Source organism: Pithys albifrons, chromosome 8 (assembly GCF_047495875.1).
Source record: "Pithys albifrons albifrons isolate INPA30051 chromosome 8, PitAlb_v1, whole genome shotgun sequence".
Classification (NCBI taxonomy): Eukaryota; Metazoa; Chordata; class Aves; order Passeriformes; family Thamnophilidae; genus Pithys; species Pithys albifrons.
The window spans coordinates 11,069,730-11,085,738 of record NC_092465.1 but is presented as its reverse complement, the minus strand read 5'-3'; the positions used below and the strand labels follow the sequence as shown (position 1 = coordinate 11,085,738).

The 16,009-nt window shown below is 43.9% G+C and overlaps 1 protein-coding gene across 1 annotated transcript in view; it reads right to left on the bottom strand.

Annotated features, from left to right (window-relative positions):
• ADCY5 (adenylate cyclase 5) overlaps nucleotides 1-6,899 on the bottom strand; it is a 218,761-nt gene extending 211,862 nt beyond the window's left edge. The window contains exon 1 of the mRNA XM_071562687.1: nucleotides 5,080-6,899. Within this exon, the coding sequence (XP_071418788.1) occupies nucleotides 5,080-6,072 (993 nt within the window). The 5' untranslated portion in view covers nucleotides 6,073-6,899. The remainder of the gene's footprint in view (nucleotides 1-5,079) is intronic.
• Nucleotides 6,900-16,009: the final 9,110 nt, after the last annotated feature.

Here is a 16,009-nt window from a genome sequence, read left to right as displayed (position 1 = left end):
GCAAATCAGTGTTCACCAACTTCAGTCCAGCTGCTGCTGAGGCAGATTGCTCAGTACTGAGCAGTGCTGGAGCACATCCTACTGCATGAGAGCCCTACCAATCTCCATGTTTATGCAGAACAGGACATTAGGTGCTGTTTGAGGCACACAGTACCTGGCTCCATGTTGTCAAGTAGCTTAAAAATCACACCCTGAAGGAGCATTATTCAAATTTATTTTCCAGGTGGAAAAAAGTGTAACAGGCAGCACACAACCATAAGAAAACTGACACAGAGATTATCTGCATTTCAGGTGGTTCATCTCTCTTGATGAATAAAGGCTGCTTGAAGACACTGAAAGCACAATACAGTGACTTGATTAATGCACTTTTGAGAATCTGTCTTCTTGAAATCAGTCATCACCTACATATCTTCATCATGCTGAGGCTGAGATGGAACATACAGTGCCATTTCTTCTACTATGTGACTAACTTGTTGAATGCCATTCAAATTGCATCTAAAAAGCATCTTTACGAGATGCCAGAAGACATCCACAAGACTCAAGATGACACCTTGTTACAGTGAGAAGTTGTTTTTAGACCTGCTGAAGTGACAGTTTATATAGAAAAGGGAAAAAGAGAGATTGCATATGTTTTCATACCAACATCTTCCTAGGAATAGTTACACTGAAGAGCTGCACTTTCAAGAGGGCCACCACACAGCTGCAGATCAATCATGTACCATTAACATGGACTGACAGAGAGAAAGGCCAACATATACACAGTTCTCAGAAGTGAGGGATGAGGATTACTAATGTAATATTCTGATGGAGAAATATGGAAAAGGGCCAAGCAAGGAGGTCAGCATCAGGAGCCTTGAATCAGAGTCATAAACCAAAGCCACATGCTGGGGCAACTGTTCAGAACTTTGCTATCAGAGATCCTTTGCAGAAGGTTTGCAGTAGTATTTGGGGAGGAAAGAGATCAGTACATTTCAGTTTCTCTTTCAATGATGTTACTGACAAAAGAAAAAAAAAAAGAAGCCAAAACCAAGGTATTTCTTTTTCGTGGTACCTTAACAGTCACTCACACTGAGTTAATAAACTACAAAGGCTTAACTGTATCCTTGAACAAGGAACCTCAAAGTTACAATAAAACAGGTTTGGATGGGAAAATAGGAGTAAATCTAACCTCAGTCCATGGGTTTGTTTGATGTTGGGATATATGGCATTCTTATCCCTCACTCCTGGTCCCCCACCCACTCCCACACACAATCCCCATCCCTTTTTAAGTCTGATTCAGAGCCCAATAAACTTTGTTGTGAAATTCCCTGTCCCTTAGCCCCTAGTCTTACTAAAATGCCAGTGCTTACTCAAGACTGCACTGAGGGCAGCTGGTCTCCTCACATGACTTCAGTTAAGCATCTGCAGCCCATACCCTGCAAGCGCTTCCCATGTGCCTGTGCAAGTCTGTGGGTCAGCCGGCAGCTCATGCTGATCAGAACAGAGAGGAAATCTGTGTTATCTGTGTTGTGAATGCAACACTGCTCACTCAGAAATAGCATATTTCTTTCTTAGTTAAATATTAAAAAGCCTCATTCAGGCTCTGAAAGTGTAGCAAAAACAACACATGGAAAAGGCTGGCCTGAAAAACAATACACTTATATTCAAAGAGAAGATGACAGACTTCTGTGCAATGAAACACTTTTGTAATCCAAACTGTTCCTGAATAACACAAGGACATAAATCTGAAGACAAATGCAGCCACCACCTCCCCAACAAATCCAAAAGCAGTCCCTCTAGAATTACTTGAGCACAGGAACACACAAAATCCCCACCTTCATGCACTCAAGATTTGTAGTTAGTGAAGCATCATCTATGCTCTGTGCTCTGTAAAGTAAATTGTCAAACACATGATTTCTTTCCTCCCCTCTCTCTGCATTGGATAACTTTTTAATATAATGCAATAATTTGTATTCATTAGCATTTTTTGTTTTAATCAAACATCAGTTCAGGAAGCCAAGATCATTGCCTCTACCCGATCAGACTCACAGAACTACCAAATATACCCACTGCTTTTTGTAGGGGTGCTTGGGGTGCTCAAGGCACACTTTTGAAAGACAGACCCCAGATTCCTCCACGCAGCAAACAAGAAGTCAGAGCCTACTTTCCAAATCCAGTGACCCCAGAAGAATTAAAAAAGGCAGCTCAGTTAAAACAGAACAATCACAACCACATTTATTCCTGTCACCTTACCGACTCATAAAACAGCAGACTGCATTAACCCTCTCACGAAGTCTGACTAGCATAGCCTTCAACCAGAGTTTGGTGACAGAAGCTCAGTAATGCTGGGAGACAGTTCAGACAGTAATATCATGCATCCGTGGCAAGGGAATTCAATAAGCTGCCTTTCTCCCAAAAGGGACTTAAAATCAAGAATTTCATTCTCTTGATGAAGAAGAGTTTTTAAAAGGCTCCTGAGCCTCCTAAAAGTGCTCAGTGTCTACACAAGAGTCACACAGCTTTGAATGTCACTGGATAATAACTAGAGTGTATGATTTTTTTGTGGCTTGAAAACAACTGTGAGAGGATTAAAAACAAAAATCCTCATTAAGAAGAATTCACTTAAGTGCTATAGTTCAAAATGCCACGAAAAAAGAGAGGAATAGGGACATACATCCTAACCTGTCTTTCTTCTACGACTGCTGGGTATAAAGTACCATCTGGTCACACAGTCACAAATGCATTTGCATCCACTCCTGCTCCACAAAACACAGGCTGATGTGACTGCCAGCAAGAAGTTACTGAAAACAACTTAACTCCCTCTTCTTGATTTATCGGTCTTCATCTGCCTTTGCCCCTGGTTAGTTTGAAGGAGGAAAATAGGGCTTGCGTGCTATTAGAGGGGACAGAGCTGAACACAACCCATTTCCACGGCAACAAGATACAGCCCCAGTGAGGAAGGTCTGTTTAATAGCTGTGAGGCGATGTGCTCAGCAGAACAGATTTTCTATCAGACAGCCAGAGATAGCAGCTCACGTTCATATACAAACGTGCAAGGAATCTGATTCTTCGCCTTGTACAACCCCACTGAATTCAGCCAGAGCTACACCAACATAGACCATAGCAAGATAGAGATGGTGTTGGTAGGAAAAATAAGCAGGCAATGTGCAGAGATGCTCCGTCTTTGAAAACAAAGTAAGAGTACTCCTAGGACAGTCCTCATTAACTCAATGTTTATTGTCAAACTGCAGGAAAAACCCAGCATTAGTATGAAAGGGAAAGCAACTGCGCAACGCACAGATTTGTGCATACTGTACCATCACATACTGCCCATGCTTTAACCTTCGACAAGTGCACATCTACACACAAGCCCAACCTCTTACAAATAACCCTGCTGTTTGAAAAGGGAGGGAGCTGTAATTATCCCAGATTCTCTGCTGAGGGAGGCAATCATTTGTCCTTTGCAATTTAGGCTCCTTCCTATTAAAATACCATTACCAACACTTTGCAATATGATGATGTTTTATGCACTCATTAGGATCCTCCAAACTCAACTCTGCTCATAAAAGGCTGCTAAGACTTCTGACCAAAATCCTGATAGGCTTTACCCTCACATGTAAGAACACAGTCCCCAGATACACTGAATTCAGTAGGACAAGTCTCGGTTTACAAAGCTAAGAGCACACGGAAGGCTTTGTAGGACCAGAGCCCCAGTGGGAAAGAGCTGAGGCCATCAGCAAACTTTTTCAAGTCAAGCAGAAAAACAGCACCTGTGCCACTCACAGGGTATTCTCCACTAGAAATGCACAAAAAGACATTTATAGCAAGCGTAAGAAAAATATGCCATGTACACTTTATAAAAATATCTATAACAAACTAAGAACTAAGCCAGAAAGTGCCCAAGCAGGCTTAACTGGGCAGAGGGGAGAAGAGAACAATTTCATGGGCAGTTTTGTGTAGCAGAGCAATGCCAGCCTCATCCTAATGAGGTTTTATTTAAACCCTGCAACTTCTCTTGCCACTGTCATAGGTGGAACTCAAAACAACTCAGAACTAAGACTCCAGGTGGGCACAGAATGCAAAGCTTGATTCTGTATTGCGCGATAGGGCTATAAAGCTACTGAACACCTGATTTTAATAAACAATCCCTGGTTTCACACAAGCATCAGGGCTGACTCTGTGACAGGCTCATCCCTGTTCAGAGTCCTGCACATCAGAAGGATGACAATTGCCTCACACGTTCAACATTTTAAGTCCACAGTTTCTTGATTACCACGGTGTGGGGTAAGCTTAAAAGCACATGAGTCCCAAGGCTGCTTGCTTTGCTTGAAAAGAAGAGTGGCGCCTTGTATTGCTGTTGTTTATACAGATATGGTAATTAAAAATTGCACTGTAATGCATTTGATAATAGCCTTATTGTTCCCGTGAACTGAACTGCTTCAGTTTAACATGATATCACAACTAAATAATAACCTGCATTTATACTTTTTAAATACTTTTATTTCTGGCTGTATATGGACTCTGGGCTGCTTCACTGTAGATATTTTCAGCATATCTCAGAGAAAAACACCTGGCTGCTAAACCAAAAGCCTATCCCACATTCCCATGGAGCACGCTTTCCAATGCCTAAGCTCTGCACTGACACAGAACCCAGAGTGACACACAAGGATAACCTCTAGCTCACAAAGCCAGCCAGGCTCTCTACACATTTCTCAGTAACATGGTAGCACAGGCAGACACCCTTCCACAGGTGTGCTTAGCACAAGGCTGTTTACATTAAATACAACTGAAGGGCATCAGCAGGACTGGCTGACAGTGCTGGAGCAGCTGTCACGAGAACCCAGTAAGGTACATTTCTTGTATGTTTAGAGCCTTAACTTAGCAGAAATGAGAAAACAGCACAGCTGTGGGGGGAACAAAGTAAGATTACAGGTTAACTACCACTTTGTACAACATCCCACCTGGCAGCAGTAACCAAAGGGCTTGAGTGAAAGCCCTGTCAGCCTTCCAGCATCAGGCAGGCCTGTGAAGTCAAGACAACTTTGCTTTCCTCGCCCTTCGGTGCTGGGAGCACACCCGAACCACTCAGGGCTTGCCTACCTGCTTCAGGAGGAACTTATCCTCCGCGTTGATCTTGAGCGAGACGGCCAGGTGGATGGCAGAAAGCACCACCCCGCTGATGACCGCGGCTCTCATCCGCACGGGCAGCAGCGTGTAGATACTGTAGATAAAGAAGACGGTCCACCAGATGCCCTCCGAGGCGCTTCTGGGCCACACCAGCAGAACCCCTACCACTTGCACGGCCAGGATCACCAGGATGACAGAGTAGCACGCCAACCACATGTGGTCCTGGTGGAAGTCATTGCGGTTGCACACCATGCACAGCACCACCATCAGCAGGATGGCCAGGGACAGCACCACGACGTAGGATACCTCGTAGTGGCCATGTGCGGCATGGAAGATGAGCATGACCACACAGACCAGCACTAGCACGGCCATGAGCATGGTGAGGCTGCTCTGGTTAAGCCGAAAGAAGTAGCGCTGATAGAGGCGTTCCAGTTTCTCAGACTGGAACTTCTTGGACCTGAAGATCTGCAGCAGGCTACTGCAACAACTGCCCATGGAGAAGGCCGCCTCGGAGTCCCCCTCGTCCCCGTCCTCTTCCTCCAGCTCCTCAATCTTGGCCTTGATGCGTTTCTCCTCCAGCCCCAGCTCCACGGAGCGGGGCCGCCCCTCCCCTTGCTCCCCCAGCTGCCGGGGGCTGGCATTGTTGGGGGCAGCGGGGGAATCACTGCCGGGCGGGTGGCGGGACCGGTGACGTCGGCTGTCGTCACCGTGCTCCTGCCAGGCGGATTTGCTCATCATCCTGCAGCCGCTGTCCCCGCGGTTCCGCGGCTCGTAGTCTTCCTCGCTCCTCCACCTGCTCGACATGCGGGAGGCCTTCTTGCCCGAGGACCTGTTGGGAGGCGGCGGGCAGGAGTAGCCATTGGCCCGGGCCTCCGCCTCGCCCCAGGCCGAGCGGGTCTGCTCCGTGCCCGCCCAGGGCGCGGGGCCGCCGAAGCCCGGGGGGCTGACGCTGTTGGACCAGGACATGCCCTGCGGGACGGGGCCGCGGGCGAGGGCACAGCGGCCGGGCAGGCGCAAGGGACGAGAAAACCTCCAAAGGCAGCGGGGAGAGAGAAAAAAATAAGGGGGGAAAAAGAAAAAAAAAGAAAAAAAGAAAAAAGGCAAATCCCGCAAACGCCCCCAAAGTCTCCGGAGCAGCCGGGCGTCCCCAGAGCCGGGGTGTCCCCGGCGGGACGCTTAGGGCAGCGCCATCGCCGGCCCCGGTGCTCGGACACCGCGCAGCCCCGGCTGGCTCACGGTCGCTCGTCCTCGCCCGCGCCGCGGCGGCCGCAGGGGCTCGGGGCGCCGCGAGGGACCCGCATCGCAGCGCGCCCGCTCCGCTCCGCACCGCGCCGGCACGGCCCCCGGCGCTCGCGGCCGGGCGCAAGGCGGGCGGTTCGCCGCGGGCCGGTCGGCGGCGAGCGGGCGAGGCTCAGGCTCGCGGGGATGCGGCAGCCGGTGGCAGCGGGAGCATCCCCTGCCCGAGGGGCGCGGCGGGGGGGCCGCCCGGGGCGGGCCGGGCTGCGGCGGCGCTCCTGCCTCGTCTCGCCTCCCAGCGGCGGAGCCCCGGCGGTGAGGCACGGCCGGCGGCAAACGCGCTGCTCATGCACACGGCCGCCGCTCCCGCTAACGCCGCGGTGCCTGCGGGCGGCCGCAGCGCCTCTTCCACAGGCACCGGGGGAGAAGGAGAGAAATGGGCAAATCTAAAGGGTAAGAGGAAAGAAAAAAACTTAGGGGGAAAAAGAAGGCAAGAAAAGAGGCGTGGGCTCGGCGCCGCTGTCAGCGCGGCGGGGCCGGTGCGGGGCTGCCGCGGCTCTCCCGGGCACGGCGGTGGCGGCGCGTCCCGGCCGCGCTTTGTGCTCCCCATTCAGCCGCGCGCCGCACGCGCCGCCCCCGCCCGCCCCCATTGGCGCGGCCCCGCCGCCGCGCGCCGCCATTGGCCGGCGCCGCCTTCGCCCCGCCAATGAGCGCGGCCGAGGGGCGGGGCCATATTAACGCCGCCGGCAGCCCCGCCGCGCGCCTTCAGGGCCCGCCTCGCACTCCGACCCCGCTCGGGCCCCGGGGAGCGGCCCCGCTCCGGCGGGACAGCGGGGCAGCCTCCGGTCCTGCTCCGGCAGAACGGGGCTGGCTCCGGCCCCGGGGAGCGGCCCCGCTCCGGCGGGACAGCGGGGCAGCCTCCGGTCCTGTTGCGGCGGGGCTGGCACCGCGTTCTGCCTTCGCGCTCTCCTGTTGGGGAACTTGCATCAAGCACCGGTGACCACACTGGTGAACAGAGTAACCTCTCTCCACCTCAGCACCTGCTGCCGGACCTAGTCAAAGCCGCGATTCAGGCCGAAACACATGCACGGGTTTCTAGGTTTGCCTTGTTTTTTCAAGCACCTGAGCTACAGCCCACACCTCCCCCCGCCAGCGCTGTGGCACCGCTTCACACCTCCCCTCATCTGGGAGGGAGCATGGCTGGGAGAGCACGAGTCTCAAATCCCACAAGTTTCAAAGCCACGACTCTTCCACAATGTCCTTTCAGGCGAACCATTCTTTCTGCAGATGCGAGTTAGCTAATTAATGATTTACAGTGTTTTGTTGGTAAGCATCATGTGTACCAAGAATCATATTGCTTGATGTTCTGCATAACGTTTCATTAAAAGCAAACTCAAATCAGATAACTGGTTAGCTTAAGTCACTGAAACAGGTAATAATCTAGATGTTTGTTCAAACACTGAAAATCCCTGCTAAACGTAGTCCTTAGCAAGAGTAGTGCTGAAGTTGTGGTTATCAAGGGACAGAGATAAGCAAGGTTTGTAGAGAGGTAGTATTGGTGGAAAAAAACCAGATAACCTTCCAAACATAAGCCCTTCACGTGTCCTTTACATGTGCAAGTAACTCCACAAACTACAGCAACTCAGGCCTTTGTGCATTTCAGTGGTTTGTAAAACCATATGCTGAATTTCCAGCAGCTGCTTCTTTTACTCACAGGGAACACAGTTAAAGATTTTCATTAAAAAATGCACACAACTCTTACAACAGTGCTCACTTACATGGCATTTTCCTGCCAGATGCTACACACTGCAGCTGATCAAGATTGCACTCACAGTTTGCTTTCCATGAGGAGACATTTTATATATAAATACCACTGTCTTTTAGATGGAATTTATCTTTTCTGGTGGTATTAGACAACACTGTCATTATCCATACACTACTTTTGTTCTACTCAAGTAGAACAAAACTCAGTAATTGTGTGGTTGGTTACTCTGGCTGCACAGTGCCTGAACTCTAGGCATAAAGACAGTGAAAAGATTCTTCAGTGAGTCATAAATTAGGGCAGATCTTTTTGTTTTGTACACGAAGTCCCATTTTGGAGTTCTTCTCTCAAAGAGAGCAGTAAAAGATCTCACATATTCACAAAAACGTACAACACTAAAAACAAGCAAAGAGAGAAAGGTGATTCACAACAACCTAATTTATAAAATTAATTCTGCTTGACAGAAAATTACTATGAAGGCATGTGTTAAGAACCAAGCACATCCAACATCAACATCTTACTACAGTTAGTTCTGGATATCAACGAAGCATTCTTCAGGTAACAGACCAAGTAATTTTAAGGTTCTCATGTTTCACCACTGGGACTAAGCCAAGTCTTACTTATCTTTTGCACCATGACAACCTCTGCAAGCCTGAACTCTAGGCAGGACTCCACTGTATAGTAAGCTAGAGTCTCTCCTTCAGAAAGTTTATGTATACAGGCACCAGAGAACAGTAATTTCATACCTAGAGTATCATTCATTTTTCTTTTCTCTATATTTGTTTGACATATGAATAGTTTTTTCTAATGTTAGAATTGATTCTAAAGCTGAAGACATTAAAGTTAGGTTTGGGGTTTTTTAAAAAACATTCACTAGCAAGAACAGAAACAATGTTTTGTCCTGGCTACAGGGGAACCCGAAAGTTTGCAAGTTTAAAAACAGGTAGGTAAATATGAGATGTCAAGTTTAAAGCAAAGTAAAGGAGCATTTGGAAGAGCTTCTGCAGGGAATCTGTAACTTGAGAAAACATCAAGGATGCTGTATTAGAAGCTAAGAGTAGTGCCAGCTTATCAAGTACTTCACATAATGAGGACGTATATAGGGCTATGAAAAAGAATATGTAAGATTCCACATGGATACTAAAAATGTTAAATCTAATGCCTAATTCCAGGTGATCATGTTACTGCATCTTGTACCTCAGAATGGTAGTAGAAGAAAGGCAATGAAGAGAATATTGTGATACTAAGGATACAGATCATGGACGATCATGGACATCTTACAGCTTTCTTTCTAATTTAGAATTTCTTCAAGGCCTGGCTCTTGTTTCTAATTCGGGGACTGATTATAAATAGCATTAAGGTACAACAAAACAGCATATCCTAGGTGGCTGTAAAGTAATTTAAAAATGCCTAACATTTATTACAAGAACATTCAGGCAATTTTCTTTGTTAATAATTTATACATAGCTACAAATTACATTTTTCTTTCACAACTTAGTCCAGCCATTTTCTGAAAAATGACCGCAAAAGGAGTCATGAGGAGCTTCTGTATCAGTCCCAACATGGCTATTTACAAACAATGATGACCTTAATCAATACAAGTATGCTTTGTATTCTAATCTGTAAATTGAAAATATTTATTCGCTTTGTTCATAAGAGATCAACAAACACAAATATCACAGAACTGCATAGTACCTAAACAGACAAACTTAATATTCCTTCTCCAGAAAGGCTAATGCTCCACCTTCCAGTCTAGCCCAGCCTTCCCAAATTCTACTTGCCCCCTCATAAAGGCTTTCTTCTATTTTTCTTTTTGATATTTTTTGGTTTTGGGTTTTTTTGGGGGTGAGGTGGGGGGTTCAGTTGGGCAAAATTCCATTCAGTACTGTCAGTCATATCCTGATCAAATTCTGGATTAAAACTGAACCCTGCTTCTTTTTCAAAAAGTATTTCTCTGGTTAAAATGTCTAAATGGAAGTAGACACACCGAAAGTTTAGAGAATGTCAGCACAAAATCACTAGAATGATGTGAACTCCACAAGAACCTTCAGGAAGCCATGAGGGAAACAACAGAGAACTATGTGAAGCAGATCTGAACTTCTTCAACACACAAACAGTTCATATAAATTCTGATTTCACATGTAGCCTCCTAAATTTGTACCAAAACATTTTTTACTTTATTATTATTACAACAGGTGTAGTAGACAAACATTAACATTCTTTCTTTGTTATTTACTTAAAATGAGGAATAACATCTAGTGACCTCAGAATATCCAGGTCACATCTCACTCTTCATGGCCTTCATGCACTACCAAGATTCATGGAAGTATTACATCCAGAACTTTAAAATATCTATGCTCCCTAAATTAGTGACACTTTTACAGGTTCTTGGCTCTTTCACTATCTTTGCATAGTCCAAAGCAGCCCTCTGAAACCCAGAAACAATCACATGATCCAACCTGGAGACATGAAACACAGAAACTGAACAAGCTGCTTCTCTTGCTCCACACCACCCCCTTCCCAATAATCTGATGATTCACAAGGAATAGAACCAAAAGTGAGAAAACAGTGAAAGCACAAAACCACAGTGACTTAAAAAAATAAACAAAAAGCCCAGCCCAAAACAACCTGACTCACAACTGACTTTTGGGTGTTTTTCAGGGGTAGGTACATCAACACCCAGCAGGACAAGGTGCTTACTGAATCAAGTTTATCAGCTTTTTCACAGCAACACCCCCCAATATTTCACCCCAAACATGGAAATAAAATGTATCTGCATGCCCATGCTGTGTAGCACAGGCAAAGCTGGGGTGCAGATCTGTAACACATGCATATGCACCTTTGCAATGCAGGAGGATTGTTTCTTGAAATTCACTGTAACACAAATAATTCATGTGGTCATTCACAGGGACTTCATATAATCCTGACAGGATGAAAAAAGGAGCCAAGGATTCCAATTCTTGACAAAGAATGTGAACACAGCATCTCATTTATTAACTGCAGTACACATCTACCTACTCAGCATTCAGCTTTGCCTGCTCACCTGTGGGTAACAGCAAAGAACAGGACAGAAATGTCTGTACCAAGTGGATGCCAGGAGCCTGTATGAAGCTCAGGGCAGAAAATTTATGGGTTTGGCACATAAGTTATACAATTTAACCTAGTTTATTATCAAATACCTCTACACACATTGCAGTGAGGGTCAGCCAGAAGTTCCACTTACACAAGCACTCTGTTTACCTGCAGTACAAGCACAAATAGTTAAGGGGTACCAATAGTTAAGGTCAGATAGACCTTGTCATTATAGCACTGAGCACACCAGCAACTTCCACTACCCTGACACCCAGATTCAGTACACCTGAAACCAGGGCCCAGAGTCAGGTGGTTTTGTCCATCAAATTTACAGTCAAAACCCCAGACTGATACTGTACTAATGCAGGAACCTCAATAGGGTGCATGGAAAAGTGTTATTCTGTGCACAAGACTAGCAAAACATAGACTCAAATGTTTTCATCTTACTTTCTGGGTCCACCCTCTGTATTTACTCTGACATGAGGGCACCTGCTGTAGATGGTCTGGAGCCAAGCACAGACAAAAGTTGTGGGAATTTCTCCAACACCTCCATGCCCTTCTTTCACATTTTGCTAGTATTTTTTAGTGACTGTAGTCCCAGTCAAGAACAGGTAAATGGGCCAGAAAAATCCTGCTTACCCAGTTTTCATGAGAAAGCCAGGCTTGAAGAAAAATATACAAAACCAGATACTTTTTATTGAAAAGTTATTCTGAGTTACAGTTACAAGGGAGAGATAACAATACATTGTATGCTACATTTATTCTAAAGAATTCATATTATACTACTCCAACCACAGTTTATTCTGCAAACAAGTATCAGTTTAAAACATGTAACTAACTAAAGCATAGGATTATTAACAACAGTGGAATGTAGTAGTTTTACATCTTTCTAGCAGCAGTTTATTTCTTCAAAATCTGGCAAGCTTAGGCCTGATGTGCAATTATACATCACCAGAAACCTGGAGCACAGCAGCCCATGAAGACGTACATCTGCCCCTTTCAGAATGTGCCTGCAAGCCTAGAGCAGGTTTCTACACACTCTTGGACTTGACAATACTTTTTGGAGACCAATATTTTCAAATTGTACAGTTTACTTCTGTAGGGCTCTAACAATATAAACTGTTAATTTCCAGTCTTACTAAGCAAACCAATCAGCAATATGTGACTTTCAATTTCACATCCATTTTCTTGCTGATGTAAGAAAGCTTTTTCCACTGTTCCCAGTTTGCTAACAAAGTGATATGTTTACTTAATTTAAATTGCACCAAAAAGGTGGGTAAGGAAACACATTTAATACTCTCTAACCAGAAACTTTCCCAGAAGTAGTTTATACACAGGAACAGAGGACTAAAGCAAAACACATAAGCCAATGCATCCAGTTCCCCATAATCTTGTAATAAACACCTGGAGAAGAATAAAAGGAACTTCATGTCATCAGCACACCAGACAAAACATTGCAGCATCTCCTTTAAATGCTGCTGTTCTCCCTTAAAAAATAAACAAACAAAAAATCCACCTGAAACCCCAAAGCCAAACAACACCCCACCCCCAACAACAACTACTGGATACCAAAGGGAAAAAGGAAGAAATGTTTTGTCCATGCTTAAATATTCTTTGGGAAGCACAATGGTAGAGCTCTGTATCGTCCACTACCTCTTCTCTTCCATCCCATCTCATCTCTATTGCCTGTCATAGCAGAGAAGACCAGTATCTTTTCCTTATTCAGTAAGTGAAGAGGCTGCCCTTTACCCAAAGAATCCTCTAAAAGGCACACTGATCTCATAAAAGCAACCCAGCATTAGGCTCATTGGAAGGTGCTTCACTTCCTATATCCTTTTCAAAACACGTTTTCTGCAGGCATGCCAGAAACAAACCAAAGGGCTGACCTTTAAATTGACATCAACTTAAAACTAATTTTAAAGAAGATACCTGAAATGCCTGTATATCTCTCTCATATGCATTCTTGAGATTATCACACTAGAGTGACACTAACCCACTGTATTGTCCAAGGGGCTGAATGTAGATTACAGAGCAAATATGATTCTGTGAGTTCAGGTGTTCAAATAAAGTTTTAATGTACACTTGTTGCAAGTGGGAACAGGTCACAGAAGACTGTGTAGACTGTCTATAGCAGGAGGCAAAAAGACAGAACAAAATGCAATTAATTCAGTGTTCACAATTCAGTTGAATAAGCCTATGCAAAAGCTTCCCCCAAACAATTTCCCAGTAGTAACATCCTCATGTAGTACCAGGTAAAGTCAAATTTCTATGTACAAACTGTATAAAATAAATTTAATGTAGAGAGGCAGTTTGCTGCATAAACACGGAGTTTGTGCAAGTATAACTAGACATGGAAGTGTTTCTAAGTATTATGAATTATATTTTTATAGTGGAATATTGAAATAATATGCATCTACTTAAACCACTAAAAAATTTAAGATATAATACTGACAGTAACATCTCTTTCCCTACTATTAACACATTATCTATGTCAGCACATCAAAGAGAAAGACCACACCTCTGACAATATTAATGCCCAAGCTAATTTGTCAAGACCTAAAAAGGGCTTTAGGATCTTTCCCATCTCTAATGTATTATTCTGGAAATCAATGATCAGCAGTATTGAAAGAGTTTTAAATTTTCAATCCACATTTGAAATTCCAACTGCTTCAAAGGTAGCCTTCAGAAAGTTTTATTAATTCTCTTACTACTTTTAGAAGTCTTCTGACACTTGTGGAAGAGTATTTGTTTAGGAGATAGGAAGCAGAATTTCAAAACCATTTGATATTGAATGGAAGTGCCAGGCAGTTGGGTGGCTTGACTCAATCAATCCCAACTGTAGAAATGCTCAGTCCATATCAAATGAAACTGAATCATGCAGATATTCACACCTTTTTATTTGATACTCAGCACACCAGCACAGATCCTTCCTCAAGTCTTATATCAAGGACTGCCAATGCTTTATTTAGGATGAGCCTTATGTACTATTGTGATATTAAATTGCTTGCAAACACAGAAATCCTTATGCTGTTCAGAATTTTTAGTGTTACCTTAGGGAACTAAAATTGCTTCCACACATAGTATTTTCAAAATGCAAAGAGGAAACACGAACAACCAGCAGCAGTTATTCTAAGGCACAAACGGAGCTCGACACTGCCATTCATGGCGTAACATTTCCAAGAGAAGTTTTTAATTGCACAGCAGGGCTAAGTCACAGCTATCATGCGTAGGACATGTGCTGATGCTGGGCATGACAACAGTATTTCATCTCGTCTGCAATCAACAAAAAAATCACTGTGGTTGTGCAATCTTATGACAAGCATATGCCCAGAATAATAGCACTCACTCTGCAACTACTACTCAGTTCCTATTAGAGGATTATAAGTTGTTATTTATGAGCATTAATGCCATCTAGACAGTTTTTAAATCTCTCTCAGGAAGTGTTAAAAATGCTAAGAACGTTGCCGTGGTAGCAGACATATTATATTTAGTAAATGAACTCTGAAGGATTCTGTTGCATTAGTTAAGCATTCCTCTATATTTATAATACTCAAACGATTCTGGTCTTGTAGAAAACCATCAGCATCCAGAGTACAAATAACAACAGGAGAACAAAAAGCTCACATTTTGTTGAGGATCCTTCAGGAAGCTGGAAGTTTGAGTGCTGACACAGTTAACGTGTTGTCATGAGTACTTCTTTTGAAAGTGAAAAGCAGAGCTTTCATAACAGTATGAAGTTTCTTAATTCTTTTGTCCAGAGCTCCATACGCTAAAAAAATCTTGTAAATTGCAAGGTACACATTATATACAAATGAATAAAAATACAGCCCTAATTCACATTTATAAAGTATCTGCTTTTGTCCCTTAAACAGTAACAATACAACATATTTTGTTCAGAATTCTTTTATTTGTATTATAGCAATTAGTATTACTGATCAGGAGGCCAAATCCAGGCAGAGAGCACAGAATCAATTTCACAAGGCAACAACACAGACTAGTATTTTAGCATACAAACCATTTCACTGCATTGTCAAGTTGAAATATCTTTCAACCATGCATAAAAATTCTATGCTTAATCTTTCAGAGGTCCAGGTAATACCAGATTCCTAAATATACAAAAAATACATTTAACTTATAATAACCTTAGTGAATCAGACTTATAAAATTACAATTTTATTCTTCACAACATAGAAAAAAATACAAAAATGACTGTATATAGTTTTCACCCAAATTTCACTGACATATACATCAAAATGCATGATTTGATGTATACTCATGAAAATTTTAAGCTGAAAGACAGGTTTTAAAATGACACTGAAGATTGGTCCACACAAATGTCAACCTTCATTATGGTAACAAAAAACCCACCTTTGATAGAAACATCACATTGTGAAAAATTACAATTTACCTGCACTGTAACCTGCATCTTACTGTAATTTACAATATGAACATTTCTACAATTCCAGTTGTAAACTATACACTGGTAAGAGCCTTGGTGTTTTAGAGGGTAGTGACTAACTCAGACAAAGCCAGCATGGTAGAACATACAGTGCTGTCAACTGAACCAGTGCACACAACAGAGACACCAAAGCAGAAATCGCCTGCTGGTTTGGATATGCTGATAGAGAACATGCAAGCCAAGTAAACAGTCTGTGGGGAAAATAAAACCCTCTGTATTTATGACAAAGAGTACCAATCAAAGCTTCTATTATAAAGTTCACACAAACTGCATTACAACTTCAGTGACAGATGAGGGGAAATTTCCTGTTTTATGAGGAGGAAAAACCACACGTGTGACTGAACTCAGTATTAGGGAACAACCCAAACAGTATT